This window comes from Argentina anserina, chromosome 2, assembly GCF_933775445.1.
Source record: "Argentina anserina chromosome 2, drPotAnse1.1, whole genome shotgun sequence".
Taxonomy (NCBI): Eukaryota; Viridiplantae; Streptophyta; class Magnoliopsida; order Rosales; family Rosaceae; genus Argentina; species Argentina anserina.
In genome coordinates this window covers 16638971-16658569 of record NC_065873.1, presented here as the reverse complement: position 1 = coordinate 16658569, position 19599 = coordinate 16638971, and the positions used below count along the sequence as shown (strand labels likewise).

The window sequence follows — 19599 nt, the reverse complement described above, 5'->3', positions numbered from 1 at the left end:
ATATACGGAAATCCACAAAAACATCAAATATAAATGCACTCATGAGTCAATGGACAGCCCGTCTGGTTGTCCCAAAAATATGAAAATGAAAGTCCTCATGAGAAATTGGGCAACCCCTCTGTTTACCCAAATGCATTTATAATACGGGTACTAATGAACGCTGGAACACATCTGTTACCCCTCACGTAGTACACTGTCGATATTGGGCAACCTTCTGCTACCCAACATCCAAAAATATGAGTACTCATGAGCCGATAACCCATCTGATACCTCACATGCAGTACTCCGACAGAGAGACTAGAGCTCTAACTGTATCGTAACTTTCGCCCGGCCAAAGGCTAGGTTCCGACATGCCAACACGTCTGAAAACCGTCCGAAGACATAAAACTCGTCCGAAGACAAAACACGTCCGAAGACAAAACACGTCTGAAGACCGTCCGAAGACATAAAACTCGTCCGAAGACAAAACGTTTTAACAAACTCCATGTTAAAACCACATACAATAATCATCACCTCATATTGTACAAATTAACTCGACATGCTCAATATATAATTCTCGTCATCAAAATGACATATTCACAATGAAATCATAACAATATATAATATAGCAAACTATATATATGTACTTATTTACCATTTATACAAATATATATATATTCCACTATATCATATACATGTCGTATTTCAATCTTTAAAACTCTGCAAAATCTTGAATCTCCACAAGGGTAGATTCGTAAATATGTGAGATTTTACTCACCTTATCAACTCGAGCGTAATTCCACAATTTCCGAAGGTAATTCATTTCCTTGATTTATCGATCACCTTGAAAAGATAAGAAAAGAATTTAGAATCGTTTCGTAAACCTTAAATACCGAAACAGTAATAATAAGTTACTGTTCAGCAATTTCTGGTTTTACGAAATTACTGTTCTCGGAGTTACTATTCACATATTTACTATTCACGTATTTATGTATAAATATACATCAATTACGTATCCACGTACGTATACATACTGTTTACATACGGTTTACATATTTCTGTACGTATTTCAAGTGACCCCACGCGCCACCTCCGGCAGGCCGCGCGTGGCGCTCACGCACCACTCACTGTGGCAGTGCGTGGGGCACACGCGCCGAGCCTAAGGCCGGCGTGGGGCACACGCGCCGAGCCTAAGGCCGGCGCGTAGCACGCCACCGCCGCCCCCAAAACCTTCCTCTCCTCCTCCTCTTCCTCCCCACGGCCTCACGCCATCTCTAGGCCACTCCACTGCCCTTCACGCGCCGCCTAAGGCGATGGTATCTCTCCCCCCTCCGCCTCCGCTCCTCCTCCTCCAATCCACCACCAAAACCTCACCAAAATGACAAACAACCACACCAATCCATCAATCAAGTAAAACCCTTACCTCAACGAAGCTCTAGAACCACCAGGGAGTCGCCGGAGATGCGCCTAGGAAGGAGACGATTTCTACCGAATCTTGGGGTTGCTGGTGGAGCTCCGGCGCGGCGTGGGACGGCGTGTCGAGCTCGGGGTCGGCTGCGGAGGGTCGCGCGAAGCTTCTTAGGCCGGCGGTTTGCGACACGGACGATCGGAGGATGAGATCGCCGAAGCTGGGTTTTTGAGAGAGGGAGAGAGAGCGAATCGGGGGAGAGAGAGCTGAGGGAGGCGGGTGAGAGGAGAGAGAGAGGGGTTTCCATCTCTGGAAACCCTAATAAAAAAAGTCATTTTTATACTAGTTTCCAAAATCGGAAACTAACTTCCGACGTTAATAACTTTCACGTCCGACGTCCGATTCGAACGCGTGACATGTCCACGAACTCGTATCGACGAGCTCTACAACTTTCGTGAAGGAAGTTTTTGCAAACGAGCGATGAAATAAAAGTCGATACTCATGTCGCGGAAACGTAACATTTTTCTAATAAACGTTCCGATAACGTTTCCGTTTTCGACTTCCGACGTCACAAATCGGAACAAACATGATTTATAATTTTTTCACAAACTTATAACTTTAGAATATAATCTAATAAATCGTCCCGAAAAATCGGGTTATTACAATAACGGGTGGTTGTTACCGAAACATGGTAATTCAGAGACTAAGAGGAAAAAGGACTGCACCAGATGCTGACATTGTCGGCATTCCTTCACCTCCGATCACCTACTTGGCAGTGGGGATGAAGAAAATTATCACCGCTCACGATAGGGACTACATCAGAACCTGGAAATTTAACTAGTTGCTGGCATGCTTATTGTTAGAAATGGCAAAATTTGATGTGCAGTATGTAAAACATCGCCATTGTATGTGCAACAGCGATAGTTGTCTATGAGCATCCGTCTTTTAACCTGTTGGTAAATTGCACGGTATTGGAGCAGCTGTTGCTCCATTATACAGCTGTTTTTTTGGCAGTTTCTTAGTGGTTCCATATACAGGTTTCCCTCAAGCTGATATCAATTCTGAAATGGGATGTTTGGCATTCCCCAAGCACAATCAAGATCAACTGTGATGGCAGTGACCATTGTTATCGTTAGAGATCATTAGATTTTGGTCATATCTACTTCTCATACTTGAATTCTGTATGGATGCTGAAGGAGGTTTGAAGCTACGAAAGATTCATGATTTTCAAGATTTTTTTTAATGGAGATTTGCCTGCTGTGCCTTAATTTCTTCCCAAAGAATGTGTAGGATATTTACCCTCTCAGCAAAGAAAATAGATGATTAGCATACTCACATAGAAGAAAAAAGGAGTTCATTGCTGCAGCTGGTTTGCTTGCCAGGCAAGCCATGCCAAACGGAAAATGTATCTTGGAAACTGAACACTCCCATCTGTTTTTTGTCAAAGTTCTGAGGATAAATTGAACACCTCCTTCTGGTGTGATTCATCGGATGGGGCTTTATGTGGTAATTTGTTAGTTGTTTCTGTAGCTTTGGTACTTCAGTAATGAATAGTCTATATTGATTATTGAAGAATGAAGGTAGTGAATCTGAAAAGTAGTTGAATTTATGCACTCATCTTAGTAGTTTATCTATAGTTTGGTGATCACTGATCAGGGGCCGCATGCCAACTCGAAACTAATGGAATAATACTACCCACTTGTTCTGATATATCATTTCCCATGGGCAATTATCAGAGTTCCTAATTCCATAAGCATATAGTTTTTGTTCTGCCTTTTCTCCAGATAAATATTTCACACCAGTGCTGGTTAATCAAGTGTCGGTATTGCTGACTTTAGTGAATATGGAAACAGAGTTTATATCAAGAGAAAGAGAGAGAGTTTCACAAAGCAATAAGAGTGAGTGATTATGTTTAACTTCGAGCTAATCAAGGATACTCAGAGCTTTATGTCTTTGGTAACTACTAGATCTATCCTGAAAGCTCAAATTTGAACTGATTGTCTTTGCATCATAAAGTTCTGTTTTGATCATGACTACCACAACCCCATCAAAAAAGAAAATTACAAAAGCTCATCCTTAGGCATCACTTTATTCCACTCCAGCATCAGGCCTTTAAAAACCATGATTGTAATGATTGATCCCATTATGATTATCATCACTAACAATAAATTTTCATCTTTAATCACACTATATAAGAAATAGCTTTGTAATGAACATCACAAACCACTTTGCAAAACTTAATAAAACTACGAGTGGCAATGTTGCGGAGAGGTTCTATCACCATATCTATTTTGTCAGACTCCACAATGTTGATTGGGTGGTGCCGGCCACGGAGGCGGATTAGAAGGCGGAGGGGTAGCACATTATGGCTCGGGAATAAGCGGCGGCGGTTCTGCCTAGGCTCACGTCCAGTGCTACAATGGGGGGCAATGGCTGGTCCTATTCGGATGGTAAGGAAGATCATTATGGAGATGGTCCCTAATGGAAAGTGGTCAGAAGCTTATAACTGGTCTTTGCCAATCTTACGTCCACAGATATTTCCCATGTGTTAATTGCCAACTGCAACTTCTTTTGGCTTGTTTTCATTTCAACTCTATAATATGTATGGGTGCTGCAGCAACCCTATTGTTGACATGACAGAATTTTTATGCACATTGGTGATTCAAGAATTTCAATGTGGAAAATCACTTGTTCTGATAACATGAGTGCACATTAAATTTTTTCAATCTGGGAATTAAATTGTTTCACCTGCAGCAATCAATCTAGATTCATACATCAGGCTTTGTGGCTTATTATTCATCATGTAAGCGGAAAGGTATCAAAAGCCAGTCTTTAACAACTTTAACAGGGAATGGTACAGCACAATCTCCCTTTTAAAAAAGTTCTCAAGGAGAGCATCTTAATATTATTTGGGTTCAGAACCTGGATATCTACAAATATATATATATATATATATATATATATATATATACAGTCTCTATCCAGAGTGAAGCTTCACTCTGAAATTTCAGAGTGAAGTTCCAATTTTGGCACACTTTTCGGTCAAATTTTTTCAACATAAGCTATTCAATATTTAGGTATGTTATTCAAGATCATCTATACAAAAATTCATCTAATTCGGACATCGTTAATGTATTGAAATTAGATTAAATCAATGAATGAATTAACTTTATAACTTTATATTCTTGGCAAAACCATCTTTATAACTTTATCTTGTCCATGGAAACTTGCTAAAGGAGAACCAACTTAAGGAAATGCATAGGTGAAAAATCATTCCTGACATTCAAAGCTACAACTCCTACAAGTCAAAACTTCTCATTATACTCTGACTAGGGGATACAGGTCAAAATTATTGCGTAATTCACCTAAAAGTCTAAAACCTTCCTATTAGCAAATGATAATTATGATATGCATCAGGTGTAAAGGAATACACAATAACCTCATTGCTGCACTCTGGCCCATCAAAAGACACCTTACCCATTGCTGGTGTTACTGGGTACCATACCTGGTGATCAAAAAATTTAGGATCCAAGAAATAATAGTTTATATTTCTCCATGTGGAAGTTTAAGAACAACTTACCAGATCAGTCCCTTCATATGGTTTGAATAATTTATCAAAATCGGAAGGCGAAGAACCATCTAGCCATGTATCAACGGATTCCTTGTCACCCAAAACTACTGGCATCATGTCTATAAAGGAAAAAGATCAACAAAAATGTTAGGGTATAGATCAATGGAGGAAAGAACCACATTTCACACTAAACAAGGATTAAACATATAGTAAGTCAAACGATTAAAAACGGAAAATGTACTGGTACTCTGCTAGTATCACTGCTAGTAAGTAGTAACCTCACACAAAAAATACACACTGAGCACGTAATGCTTAGTCTAAAGCTGTATCCATCCAGAGACAGAAGTGTATGAAACATAAACATATATGAAAAGAATGAGCAGGACTCACCATGGAGCCAACCCAAAGCTGAAGATGAAGAAGCAGTGATGATTGTGAAGGTATAAAGTTTCACACCTGCAGTCCAACATTTAGTATATAAATTAGTACCTATATGTAAAGAACATTATACTCCGATCCATATCTAGTGACCAACACTTTTCAGCTCAAGTTGATTCAATGAAATACAGAATGTTTTATAACATTCTAACAATTGTGGTTTTAGGAAGACGGTTTTATAACAGTATGTTTGTACATACACTACCTTCAGATTTCTCCCACGAATCAAAAGAGCAGCAAACAGAAGAGGCCGACCATCGTTAAAATGGACATAGTAAGGCTGTTTCTTAGAACCATCTTTTTTCCATTCATAAAACCTGCAAATGCAAATTTCCCGCCAATTCACTTTTAGATATTTACTAGTAACAAGAACATATGGAAAAAACTCGTGTCCTTCCATATGATCAAAACTATCAAGACATTGTCTGAAAAACTCTCCGAAAGCAGCAGCTGTGTTGATCTTCTGTTCACCTCTAGACTTAGATACCTTCTATGGGGCAAGCAAACTAAATATCTTGTTGTAGAGGGAACATGGACTAACAATCATATATATATATATATATATATATATAGTCTTTATCCAGAGTGAAGCTTCACTCACTCTAAAATTACAGAGTAAAGTTCCAATTTTGGCACACTTTTCGGTCAAATGTTTTCACCATAAGCGATTCAATATTTAGGTATGTTATTCAAGATCATCTCTACAAAGTTTCATCCAATTTGACAATGGTTTGAACTTTCAAAATTGAGATTTACACGAATGGTTCACGTTGTACAGTTTTAATTCATTCATTAGTTTAATCTAATTTCAATACCTTAACGATATCCGAATTAGATGAAATTTTGTAGAGATGATCTTGAATAGCATACCTTAATATTGAATCGCTTATGGTGAAAACATTTGACCGAAAAAGTGTGCCAAAATTGGAACTTCACTCTGTAATTTCAGAGTAAAGCTTCACTCTGGATAGAGACTATATATATATATATATATATATATATATCAACTAAGCATCATGGTTCTCCCATAAAGAAACGACATGATTCCTAAGTTAACTCTTATTAGATTTCATGATGCAATTATCTTATTACATGTAGATTACAGATTCACTTACCTTTTAGGACTAGATATACTTAATCCTAAAACAAACCAGTACGAACAAAGATTATATCTCCTACAATTCGATTCTTGTTCAGATTAATACTTTACTGAATCATGATGATGAGTTCACTCTAGTTCTAACAATTGTCAACTATCATACGATCACTGCTGCACATACATTTACATTTACATTTGACATAATTGTTTTCATGAATTATGATGTGGTGCCAACGTGCCTACACCTTGGAGAAGGATAATATAAAATAGCATAACTAATCTCATTCTAGGTTCATTAGTCTCTGGGAACTTAAAAATGGGAATGACATTACCAAATGTAAAGAAATATTTGTGGAACAGTAGCAATGAGACTGTAAAGCATACCCTTCTACTGCAACGACACAGCAATTCTTAGGAACCAGACGCCGAAAAGAGGCCTTCTCACAAATGGATTCAGACCGAGCATTGAACTGCACAAAGCCATAACATCAACTCCTTAAGACAACTACAATTTCAAACTGAATCACAAGTTCACAACTAGGGTTTGAATTAATTACCATCCTGTAATGATCAAGCTTCTCCGTTCTCTTGGTGAAACTCAGAATCAGTCCCCATTTCATACACTGAATAACGACGCCGTCTTCTCCACCATCAGCCCCATCTCCTCTCCGCACAACCGGCGAATTCGCTCCCGGCGATACATTATACGACGGCCGATACCTGATAATCCGTTGAAAATCAGTCAAATAAATCAATTGAAGAAGCAAAAAAATCTTTAAAAAATAAGAAAGAAAAGAATTTATGTTGAGTAATCACCGGTCCATATTAACAGTACGAATCGGCCCATGCTTCCGACAGCAAGCCCTAGAGATGTCGTCGGCTCTCAGAGTACACCTCGCCCTCCCACACATCCTCGAACATCTCAAACAAGGCGGGAACCCAATGCCCGCCACCGCCTTCCTTATAACCGTCTGATTTCTTCTTACGTGGCTCTCCCTAAATCGTCAGCAAATTAACCTCGACACGTGTCCTTTCCCACCTCTGAACCGGGTCCGACCCGACCCGACCCGGTTTTCTGCTACTAAATTTACTGCTTGGCCATTCCAGTCGCGAGTCTTTTGTGCGTTCCCCGAAATGCTTTCGGTTGCGAAAAGAGCGAAGACGGTGGCGCGGTGGTTGGAGGCCGCCGGGAGCCAGGTTAGGGGAGTGAGAACGGAGGCGCGGTCGCCGAGGCGGAGGTCTAGGTCGCCGGCGATGGCGATGAGGAAGGCGGAGGAGAAGTCGGAGTGGTGGATAGTCGACGGCGAAATGCACGAAATCGGCGACAACGTGCCGCCGCGTGAGCGGTTCGTGATTCCGAGAGAGAACGTCCCCAACAAGCGCCGGAAGCAGCTCCGGGAACAGTTCATGCGCCGCACTCGCCTCGTCCTCAAGGAAACGGTAACTTTAGCTCTCACTCTTAGCTAGGGTTATGGTAAATCATGAACTTTGTAGAGGGTTTTAGATTGTGTAATGGTGAAATTGGTGATTGGAGGTTTTGAATTGAATGTTAATAGTGATGTGATGTTAGTGAATGTGTTGAACTGAATAGGAGCATGAGCCTTGGTGCAAAAAGTACATGGAGCTGTACCAGGAGCTTAGAGAGAATTGGGAAAGGCTCTACTGGGACGAAGGTTACTCGAAGAAGATTGCGCAGGATCATGCCAATTACGAGTCTGCTGAAGATGATGATCAAGATTTCAATCCATACCGGTATGTATGTTTGATCTTAACAAGCACAGTAATGTTTATAGGTGTATACTAGATGGAAGTGTGATCAACATTATCAGTTTCTGTACCTAAATTTAAAAAAAAATGTCATAGTCTGATGTATAACAGCACCCAGGAACTGTTTTCATTATTTTTCTTCTGTTTCAGGAGCAAGCAATCCAATTTTGAGCAATTTAAGGTTCGTTCTGTCACACTGATATAGTTAACTTTGACCTGCATTTCACAAAGGTTTTTATCAGCTATAATGACATCTAGCATCTTCTCATTTAATCTTCAAGAGCTGCTGCTCTGGGTTAAACGGAAATAAATCAATTGTGCTTCAGATAAAAGTGTATATAATTTTAAACTCTCATTTCTGATCTTCTTATTAATTTGTTCAAGTCTGATCCTGAGCACCTAGTTAACCGAGATTTTTTTTTTCTACCTCTTCATTTTTGAAAGTTGTTGTGAAATCAAGTACAAGCGAGTTTGGTTGATTTGATCAGTGACCTGGTTGCTAAGTAGCTCATGTATTCCATTAGTATGTAATAGAAAGGGATAATAAAGTTGCAAGTGATGTCACAATGTATGAGTTTCGATAGGTCAAATATATGTTTCTATACAGATGCATGTTTTTCTACATATCACGGATATTCTAGGTGTGAGGTTGGAGTGCCAACATGGAAACAACCCAAAAAATTCACTTTGGGGTTGTTAAGGATGGAGGGGAGGAAAAGAGCATAACTAAGGTGATTCTGACTCTTTGTTAATCAATATGTCCATTCTGAAAGAGTCAATATCACCGTAAGCAAGTTAATGTCTATCAGATATTTGATACCGGCTGATAGGACTGAAAGTGGAATCAGAAGTTTTTGTGGGAACAGAGTACAAAGGGAGAAATGATCTGTTGCTTGAGTGGGAGTGTTTTGAATAGGCTGTCACTGACAAAAATGACTTGGTATGCTGTCCCTAATAGAAATGACTTGGTATGCTGTCCCAAATTGAAATTATGGGTTTGTGAGAAGGGTGGCATTTTTGCATTGTGACAAGAGGTTCCAGTCGTTGTCCTTGGAAGGATATCTAAAGGAATATATATTGTTTTATTCCATTTTTCAATTCTGTGTGGATCATTGGGTGGGAAAACAGCTTTCTGTAACCTTTTTCCGTTATACAGACACTCTTTTTCAGATTTCTCCACTTGTGAGATTCTGTGATAGTTCTGTTTCTGATTCTCAATATTTTTCTGGGATTTGGGTTTATAGAGAAATCATTAATGTTCAGGAGTTGAGGGAATTGACTGTGGGTAGAAATATTTTCTGCTTTTATCAATTTCGGATAGGAGGGTATGCAAGCGGGAGTCGTCATGATTCTTTCATTTGTAAGGACGACTCTTAGTTTTGAGGTACCCAGAAGGATGTGAGTGCTAGTCTGGAGTGTTGCTGGTGTTAGTTTGATTACTTGTGATATGATTCAGAAGTTCTTGTTGTGTTTCACCTAATTTCTGTGAAATGTACAATAATATAGAAAGTTTGAATCATTTGCTGCTTCCATGTGCTTTGATTTGTTTGGAACTTTGGGAGGCTATTGTGAGCGGGGATTTTCCTGTCATGTTATGATCTACTGTGAAAGTTACTTTAAGTACTTTGGGGTGGTAAGATGCTGCAACCATCTACTGTTATTGCAGTGCTTTGGTGGCATGAAATTGGAGGATGAGGGCGGAAGGTATTTTGTGGGAAAGGGTTGAATTTAGGACATCTCTCTGTCCATGGGGTTGCTGCAGAATTCATTAAAAAGTTTATGATGGCTCTTTATGATTGGGGGCTGCTTCTGTGTATTGCTTGTTGACTGTGACTATTGTAATATTTGGACTTTCTTATCCTCTGTGGTGTACTTTGTTATTTCATGTCTTACAACAGAAAAATTAGGGGTTCGTATCATTAATGAACAGCATCTCAAGCAGACTGAGAAATTTGAAACAAACGGCCGTATAGATTGTGGCCAAATCTTATTACTGTTAAGCTAAGATTTTAAGTTGCCATACCCGTACGACTTCACTTTCTTTGTTCTACAACTCTCTTTCTATTTTACGATGAGTTAATGGTACAAGTTCAGGTGCATTGTGCTACTTTATCTTTCTGCATTGGTTCTATTTTAGTGTCATCATTGTCATGCACTTGGTGTTGTTGCAGGAGCATGGCTTTGGGAATAGGCAAGGTGATACATGGGAAAAAGTTAACCAAATTAGGGATAAATTTGAGTATGACAGGGAAAGGAGGATGAAAGAAAAAGGTTAGTTTCATAAATAAAAAAATTTACACATTTCTGCTATGAAACATGTGTGCTTTTATTATTATTATTTTCCCCTATGATGTCATAGATTGAGTTGGTTCCGTCTGGATAATCATTAATTGAAGAATGATCGTTTACATAGACATTCCTAGTATTGGTGTTACTTAATAGTCGGTTGCCTGATCTGATTATTAGCTATTTTGCTAGTTTTGTTGTAAAGGACTCAAGGGACTGGAGTAAAACCTCTAATTTTCTGTCTTTGATATAGCCTAGTATGTTTAGAGTCAGAGTTTTAGAAAACTAGTACAAGCTTTGTGTTGTGAAAGTAGATTTTGTATCCCTTGAGATCAAACTGATGCCGCAATGACTTCTTTCATTTTGAAAGGGATCTGAATTCTCCACAATCCCACTACTGCCAACTAAATCAATTGCCAAAGCTGTACAAATTTTACAGAGTGACTGTACTTCAATTGAGAAATTGTTAAATTGTGCAGTATTAATTAGGTTTCTTTGTTTGAGCTGCAGCATTTGCACCTATGCGTGGAGAAGTTTCTTCAAGCTTGCATGACATATCCTCCAGAGGACAGCCATTTGATAGCCAGAGATACTTCTCTGACAGCGACAAAGAGTGAAGTTTTGGTGGTATCCGTCTCCTGGGTATTGCTAAAGAGCCGAGTAGAATTACATTTGAACTGATCCTTGTAGAATTAAAGAGGGCTTTTGGCACTTTTAATGGACTTCAAAGTTTCTCAAAGCTCTGGTGCTCTCTAGGTTTTTCCATATCCTAGAATTCTCCACATGAAATTGAGGTCGTCTGTTACTAATTTCTTTGTATCCTACAACTTTTGTAGCATTACCAAGCACTTTCGCAAGATCTTGTACAAAATAGTCATTGACATTATCCGATTGGACCCTTCATTGATACTTTGACATTTTGGGGTTGAAACATCTCTCCATCTGTTCTCTAAACAGTCCGATGTTCCCTTCTTTTTGGCTCGGCGTTTCAGGCGTCAAACGAGTAGCTGAGTTGGGTATCGGAGAACTTGAACGCAGACCTTTAGGATATGGTTTTGGTGTCTGTCTACTTGAACGTTATTATGTAACGTATGGAATAAGGGGTTGGAGTGCAGTGCAATAAGCATGGCTGAGAAATTATCATACCATTAAAAAGCAAACCAAGCGGCTAAATCCAACGGAAGGAAGATGACACTTCTTCCACGCGGTGGATTCAAAGTGAATGTGTATAGGGAATTTGCGAGGGACAACAAAGGGCAGTGCGTTGCAGCTCTAGCCAAATTCTCTGCATGCGCATTCCGCATTCAGCATACATAGGCGCATGTTTTGTTTCCCATTCATTAAGTTTAATAGTGGAGCGTAGTGGAACTTGAATGTGCCTGTTGCAATGTGGCTGCTGTGTCAAGAGCGGGCGATGGCTTGTCCGAGGTAGGATCCTAATCTTGATGATTGCAAGCAGTATATACAAGCAAATTAATTTTTATTAGAGGCAAATGGTTGTCACCCAAAAACAGTGTCGCTCAGTTATTGTCACACCTTGCTTCGGTGATGAGGTTTGGGTGTAAGAGACTGCTGATTTTAGTCAGCACATCTAGCCCGGAATTTTGGTTCTATGTACCACAACTCTGAACTAGCAGGTTCCTTGCCCAATATACATTTTGAATTTATGGATTCAGTTGTCATTTGCTGGTACACCACTTTACACTCGTAAACATCATTAGTCCTCAGATTGCTTGATAAATACAAGCAAAAACAAAATGATCAGCTCTCACTCACTCACTCACAAACCATTAAAAGAATTATGAAACCTGCATAGCTCTGACTCGCGCAGTTAGCTCCCGGACTTGACTCCTCAAACGCTCAGAATTGCAGAAGAAATCAACAAACACACCCCGTTGAAGCCTAACTTCTTGGGAGTGGTGTTTAACAATCTGCTTGCCAATTACGTAAAAGAATATAAAATTAGAAACATAACATTAGTTTTTCACATGTCTAGTACTATACTCAATCTCTTAAACTAAAAGTTGTGCTTCACAATGCAATCTTACTAATGAGGAGAAAGAAGGTAAAACAAACAAAAAACATTACCTCATTTTTCTTACGGTGCTCTAATGTCACCTCTTCAACTGCAGCCGAGAGTTTTGCATTTATCTTCTCCATTTCATCAAGCTCCTTCATCAAAGGCTGGAAAGAAGAAAACATACATTGGCACACGATCATAGACAATAATAACAAATAAGACAAATTACCATAAAGAGCTTCAATAGAATTGTTACACGAGTTTAAAAGTGAGATTCATACCCGAGATGTCAGTATTGGTTGCGCGGTTGTTGATGATGCAAAAAGCAATTTCTGCAAACTCTGAATTAGAGTGCACCTAATACACAAACCAAACAGATTATAGCTAGTCTGAGTCAATGATTGTATGATAGCAGTATGAATATTTTATGAAATAGTGGGTTGACTTACAGCTCGTTGACACATCTGCTTCTGTCCTCTGGAAGAGAAGTCTCAAGATCTGACTCAAGGGTCATCAAGTCTGAATGAAGACTAGCTATTTGCTGCACAATACCTGGAGCTGATACATATGTTGACAACCCCGTTTGAGCATCTGCCAAAAGAGAACAACAAAAACTGATTAATATCAATCAAAAGAAAATCTAACAATCATTTTATGCATAAATAAGCTTATGCAAGAGGATTGCAATGTCATTACTTGAATGGATACTCAAAAGATCTCTGACGCCATGCAAAAAGTGATCTTGATCATCCACTCCTCCTTGTTCTTGTACATCAGATGCAGCTTGAATTAGGGCTAGGCAACGACCCTGGAACAATAGCAAAGCAACGTCAGCCATATAGAAAAGAAAAGGAAATGGATAAATGATTGAGAAGATTCACTGTAAGAAAAAGAGTTGGGAGAGAGAGAGAGAGAGAGAGAGGCTATTGACAGATTTATCTTATACCACACGGCCTTCGGTTGCCGACAGGTAGGCTTGCATCTCTGATTCAATAACTTTCAGCAATGAATATGCTCCGAGCATATGTTTCTTTTCGAACTGGCATGCTAGTTTTAAGAGTTGGTGCCTTGCAAGTTGATTGACAAGATGATTTATAAACTGCCAAAAAGTTTCAGAAAAAAAATGTTAGAAGATCAGAATACTTGGTGTTATTAACTCACTTCTCTTTCAATTGAAGCTACAAAAGAATAATATACGACTCAAATTCATTCTCATGCTTTGCAGATACGGCAGATAATTATTTGCAGGATTTGGATATTCAGCCAGAAAAGCATCTACAAGATCAAAGAAGACAGAGATAATTGAAATCTTAATAGGTCACCCTACCGCTTTTTGTTGATTGATATAGTACTCCTGTCGCATGACCTTTAAGTCATAATCACCTACAAATTTATATAGCAAAGTTAATTGACCAGATAAGAAAATAACTATTTACGCATAAAAGGAAAGTATTTGCAACTTTATTCATCTTAGATTTCTGGTATAGCTGCTAATACCTTGCAATATGTATGTGTCTTGGAGTTGAGCCAGCTCCCAACAAAGATCCGGAATAGTCTAGAAAGAGATTGAATAAACAAGAGGACACAGTTAATACCAAAAAAAAAAGTCAACCTAAATGCATGAGCTTTTTATGTTTAATGAGTGAACCTATGTTGATGGTGGAAAGAACTAGAACAAAAAAAAAATAGAAGAAGTATCTAAGCATGCACCCATCCCCATAGACACAGATAAAACCTAGAAAGTGAGACAGGACAGAGCCATGCAAAGAAGATCTAATCCTTAAAGTGAAGAATGCAAAGCTACCAGGGAAATTATTGATGATTAATCATATGCAACATGACTAGTAAGTTTCAGTTCTTTGATCCTTTTCTCAATACATACATAATCTTCCAAAAAATCTTTAATCGAAACTATGGCTCCAAATGGCATTAATATTTGAAAGAAGATTTGGACATAGCCAGTACAGTGCAGGAAACATGGGAACCAGGCCATATACGAACCTCAGACAACAATTTTTCTTCCTTGTTATAAGAATTCGATAATTCTCCTACAAGTTCTGAATGTTTTCTCCTGGTCACGTACATCAAATAGTGTCAAACATACACTTCATAAAATAGTTAACAGGAAACAGTCAATTCAGAAACAGTAATGGCTTGAAAATATGGTAACACCTTAGGGAATGAAGATCAAGATGAATGTGTGCTTCATCTGATGAAACTTGAGATTTAAGTGACATTAAAATAGCTTGTTGCTTAGCATTGTCAACTTGAGCTTCCACCCATTGTCTTTCACTCGTCCCAAAACTGCATAAATTAGACAGTTGCAACATCTTCAAGAATTGTAACATTAATAAAAAAAATTCCAGCATGAACAGAGACACAGAAATGCAAACAAAGAACCTAAAATACAATCAAAATATTTTAAGTTGTACACGTCAGAAGCCACCAAGTAATTAATAATACTGTAATCCTCTAACTGCCACAATAATTCAAATTAACTATCAATTACTTGTGAATTCTTTGTTTCTCAAGGCATTAAAACCACAGTTCTAGTTTATACAAAGTGGCAAACCCATCTATTGCCAAGTAGCTTTGCCCCTACTTTGAATTGCCACCCATAGAGGATGTATCAGAAACATGTCTCTGGAAATAAGTAGGCATTATCTATACCAAATAGCTTAAGCATATAATTTCTTTTAAAAATTCATTACGTACATAGAACGCAGTCGTTGCAATTCTGAGACACGTTGATGCTGGGACTTTTCTAAATCTGCTGCAACAAAAAAGACCCAGAAATGGGAGTGAATATCTGTGACTCATCGTAAGTAAAACAACATAAGACATCACAATGCTAAGAGAATATAACCAGAGAATCACACGTATTCATAGCCATCAACAAATTACATCGCACCCATAGTGAGCATGTATTAAACACAAAAATGACAAAGAAGTAGAGGAAGGAAACAGAACAAGTTAAAACTTAAAAACCTATTATTGTTATTTGAAAGTATGGCTATGAGGGTAAAATTCTATTATGGCATACAAAATGAATGAATGAGTGTGTTACACTATTAACTCTGAACCAATGTGTATACTGTATACCACTCCTTTCATCAGTTCATTAAATTCATTGACTATTGTAGAAACATTTTCAAAGGGAGCATAGCTTATGGTACCATTGACACAGATAACAGAATCCCTATGCAATCCCGACAACCAAACTCAATGTGCAACGAAAATGCAAAGAGAATGCAAAAAATCTCAACGAGCGAAAAGTGAAAACACAAGCTGCAGCCAGGAATGATTACCTCTCACAATGATATTTGAGATGTCTTCAAGACTCACCCATGAACATTTCGACTTTCCATCTTCAGCAACTAAACGAAATGGGCCCTGTTCATATCCTTTAATAAGACCCTTTTTTCCAATAACTAGACAAAGTGTACACTACATCATACATGAGGAGTGTACATAAGATTCAAAGAATCACTGGAGAAGCGGAGAAAAAAATACCAAAGATAGAAAACTGAAGAAATAGGAAGTAAAGTTATATGTACAAGATGCGAAGGATTCATAGTTTAGCATGCATTCAGATAATATAGTGCTAGCAAAAGACAATATCAGCACTTACAGGATAAATTGACAAGGTGAGCAATGTCAAAACACATGCTTGATATTTAACCATTTTTCTTTTATTACATTGACGAGGTGAGCAATGTCAGAATTTTCGACTTTTCATTGGACATGATTCTAAAAGTAAAATGTGGCACAGATTGTGTTGAATTTTCAAAAAGGAAGGTTGTGAAAAGCAGAGTAGCAGGACTTTAAAGAGCTTTATAAGGCACATCCATACACCGATAGACATTAGATTAGCAGTTCTTTGAATGGAAATAAATTATCCACATACCGTGTCCAACTGCTTAGCAAACCACTGATTGAGCTCCTTTACGCAAGATGTGTCTCCAAGCAAGTAGGAATGAAAGTCTGAATACGCTAAATAGATTCCATCCCCTGCAATTTCAGTAGTGCTAACACATCAGCAAAAGAATAGAACAGAAACAGTATGAAACCCTAACTACAGAGATAATGGTCTTAATTTCTTCTCCCATCAGTGAATAGTATCCACAATCATTTGCGTATTGAAATACAAGGCAATATAAAATAAGTAGGAAGGAAATAGCAGAGAATTTCAAAGTAAAATTAGATAGACAACGCAAGTATAAGGCAGAAGGTATTAGTACCATCCCCAGAGTGATAATGAGCCAATTCCTGTGTCGTAGACGCGATTCTTCCAAGAACTGCATTCATCTAAATTACAATGGCACATTTATAAAACTTCACAAACGTTTAAGTGAATATATGTAGATACATACTTGTCTCAAAAGATGATAAAAAAATAAAAACTTTGCAAGCATCAAAAGGACTATTATTGAAAACATCTTGATGTTTATGCCACCTACTACTGTATTGATGTCTGTGTATTGAAAAACCAAACCTAAGGAAACAAATTCATATAACATTACGAAATTACATGCTATCAGACCTATCAGTAGCAGATTTCACATAATGTGCGACAACAACAATGTGCACATTAGTCAGATCCATTTCAAGATCGGTTGCACATTAGTCGGAACATATTGGAACAATGTAGCTATTCTAGCTATACATACCTGCAAATTTTTTGCAGAAAGGGTGTCATCTATGGTTGTAAGATGTCCATTAATAGTCGATGTTGCAGCAACTCGAGCCCGTCTACCTTGGATCAGAGCAGACGCTTGACCCGTAAGCATGTCATATTGAGAATGCAGATGTCCGAGCTGCTTCTGCAACTGTAGAGCTTCAGATTTATATGCCAGAGTTGCATCCCTAAAGAATAAAAGAAAGTCCATGAATACTGGGAGCAGGATAACACAAAGCACCTGTTGCCGGAAAAGCTACAGCTTCATATGCAAACCAAAAGGATAGCGGCAAAGCAAACAAAACTAACGGTGATGCAAACTCACAACATAATTTCACAGTCTATTACAGTTGCAATTGTCAATCATAATTTTTCAAATTCTACAACCAGGAAACATTACCGAATATCTTTGAGTCCCTCCTCGGCTGCGAAAACCGCCTCCTGGTTATCCCGGCTGGACGAAAACGCCGAAATGCTATCATAAGCGAAGTCCAAATCCTCTCCCTGCAAAATTCCAACAATCATCAACCAACCAATGCATCACACCAAAGACCTCAAATCACTCGAATTGTACCTCCAAAAGCTTCCCCTCCTGTAACAACTGCTGGTACCGGGAGAGCTCAGAGAGGGAGAGAACGTTGGAGGGGCGGAGGCTGGAGCAGACCCAATCGAGGATGGGGCGGGCGTCGTCGTATTGGAAAGGCCATTCGAAACTGTCGGGGTCTAATGCGTCGGCGCCTTCGTAACCTAACTCGCCCAGCAGCGCGCACAGTGTGCCTCCGCTCATTCCCGATCGGAGCTCGGATCTCTTGATTTGGTTCGGTGAGGGCAGAGAGGGCTAGTAAATTGACTTCATTTTTACCTTCTTCTTCTTTTCTTTTTTTGTCGTTTTTGAGTGGAAACATAAATTTTACTTTTACAGTTCCCGTCGCCGGCTCCTTTTTACTGTCGGCCGATGAAGTAAATATTGTCTTGAATACTGACGAATAGAAAGAGTTCCGGGATGTGCTATCAAAATAACCAAGTTGGAACAAAATAGCTTATTTGCATGGAGGTCACCTCTCAATATTAATAGTAGGGTGCATAACGCTCATAAATAAATGAAGTTAAGTTATCCGATTTCAATCGGCCAAAAAATTATGGGACAAAACAACTTCAGCTTATATATCTTTATTGAATATATAAGATGTGGTACTTGTTATCCAACATCATATATGACAGACCACTATGTTATCTAATGTTAAAACTACTGATAAACACTCCTTCAAGAACTGCTATGTCCACAACAATATTTCTCTGACCAACGAACTCAGCCATAGTGCGATCACCAAGTACCATGCATTGAAAAACAATAAAATGCATTAGAAAATACATGGTGCGACACAAAGTACGTAAATTCACAACAAAGATGTACAAAGCGCAAGAAATTCGAATGCCTAAACAACCAAGACTGTGATGAAAAAAACAGAGATAAAGTATTCCTTTACCATTTTACATCATTCCAGTAAAATAGGTATTGAAGATGAAATACGGAAAGAAGTAAAACAGTAGTAAAATAGAGGAGGCTTAAAAGGGAGGCACCTGAGTAGAACGAGGTGATTTGATGTTCATTTTCCATTTTGGTGCGCACCACTCATCCGCCACCACCTCGCCGTCTTCGCTGCCGGAAACCTAGAATATTGCAGTCTTTTTTGGAAGGAAATAACTCAAATCACATTATTAGGGGTTTGGTCTTTGTAATAATGGAAGCTTTAGCGGCTTTGTCTCTGCGTAAAATCAAATCTTTTTTTAGGGCGTAAAATCAAAGCTTAGGGGTTGGTCTGCGTAAAATCAAGGCTTTAGGGTTGGTCTGCGTAAAATCAAGGCTTTAGGGTTGGTCTGCGTAAAATCAAAGCTATGCAGTTGCGCAACTTAGCTGCAGAATTCCATCACTTGTTACGGTCATCATGATCATAACTGGGTTCTTTCAAGTTCATCGATCACTTGAACGCCATGGCGATCATCACGACATGGGTGAATGATCACAAGGGGGACAATGACACCTAAAACAAAGGACGAGAGGATCCAAGTTGATTTCGCAAACGGGTAAAGAGGGCAAACAGAAGAGAATACTGGGCAAATAGATAGATTCAAATAAATCAACCATGCGCCCAACCAACCTGTAACCCAACAAAAAACAAAGAAAAGTTTAGCAAAATATGCATATACTAATCGCCAGAGTCGACGACTGAGATTTCTGCCGCTCAGAAAAGGCCTCCTGCAAAGAGGGCAGGATTCACTTCTGAGCAGCCAAGACTCGATACAAGGCGAGTGAAACCTATGCTTACAAGGCATCACCCTCACCTTGGAAACC

General features: G+C 38.8%; 3 protein-coding genes across 5 annotated transcripts; 1 reads left to right on the top strand and 2 right to left on the bottom strand.

The window, feature by feature from the left end:
* Positions 1-4760: 4760 nt before the first annotated feature.
* On the bottom strand, positions 4761-7406 carry LOC126784058 (uncharacterized). Its single transcript, XM_050509559.1, is given in 8 exon segments — positions 4761-4892; positions 4968-5077; positions 5349-5414; positions 5602-5625; positions 5628-5713; positions 6880-6965; positions 7053-7215; positions 7312-7406. Coding segments are annotated over 8 exon segments (762 nt in total).
* A 155-nt stretch (positions 7407-7561) lies between these two features.
* Positions 7562-11423, top strand: LOC126782775 (uncharacterized). 2 transcript variants are annotated; one of them, XM_050508082.1, is made up of 5 exons: positions 7562-7935; positions 8087-8247; positions 8413-8443; positions 10434-10533; positions 11059-11423. In XM_050508082.1, the coding sequence occupies exons 1-5, from the start codon at positions 7630-7632 to the stop codon at positions 11163-11165; spliced, it is 705 nt and encodes a 234-aa protein (XP_050364039.1). In that variant the 5' UTR covers positions 7562-7629; the 3' UTR covers positions 11166-11423. The 2 variants fall into 2 exon arrangements, with proteins under 2 accessions (XP_050364039.1, XP_050364040.1); XM_050508083.1 differs by lacking the exons at positions 10434-10533; positions 11059-11423 and adding an exon at positions 8870-9922.
* Positions 11424-12158: 735 nt separating this feature from the next.
* Positions 12159-18061, bottom strand: LOC126782774 (AUGMIN subunit 3). Of its 2 annotated transcripts, none has more exons than XM_050508081.1 (17): positions 17821-18061; positions 17647-17750; positions 17239-17434; positions 16810-16876; positions 16476-16579; positions 15877-15961; positions 15284-15338; positions 14741-14872; positions 14570-14639; positions 14066-14123; positions 13896-13951; positions 13515-13667; positions 13265-13376; positions 13018-13159; positions 12850-12925; positions 12637-12732; positions 12159-12479 (listed from the first exon to the last, which is right to left on the bottom strand). In XM_050508081.1, the coding sequence occupies exons 1-17, from the start codon at positions 18031-18033 to the stop codon at positions 12348-12350; spliced, it is 1851 nt and encodes a 616-aa protein (XP_050364038.1). In that variant the 5' UTR covers positions 18034-18061; the 3' UTR covers positions 12159-12347. The 2 variants fall into 2 exon arrangements, with proteins under 2 accessions (XP_050364038.1, XP_050364037.1); XM_050508080.1 differs by having other exon boundaries at positions 12160-12479; positions 15284-15341.
* Positions 18062-19599: the final 1538 nt, after the last annotated feature.

Excerpts from the sequence above, each read along its gene's own strand:
- LOC126782775 (XM_050508082.1), top strand. The coding sequence starts at position 7,630 with ATGCTTTCGGTTGCGAAAAGAGCGAAGACGGTGGCGCGGTGGTTGGAG. Across the intron at positions 8,248-8,412 it reads CAAGATTTCAATCCATACCG|GAGCAAGCAATCCAATTTTG; the intron begins GTATGTATGTTT and ends CTTCTGTTTCAG. Across the intron at positions 10,534-11,058 it reads AAGGAGGATGAAAGAAAAAG|CATTTGCACCTATGCGTGGA; the intron begins GTTAGTTTCATA and ends TTTGAGCTGCAG.
- LOC126782774 (XM_050508080.1), bottom strand. The coding sequence starts at position 18,033 with ATGAGCGGAGGCACACTGTGCGCGCTGCTGGGCGAGTTAGGTTACGAA. Across the intron at positions 14,124-14,569 it reads AAGAAAAATTGTTGTCTGAG|ACTATTCCGGATCTTTGTTG; the intron begins GTTCGTATATGG and ends ATCTCTTTCTAG. Across the intron at positions 12,926-13,017 it reads AGCAGATGTGTCAACGAGCT|GTGCACTCTAATTCAGAGTT; the intron begins GTAAGTCAACCC and ends TTTGTGTATTAG.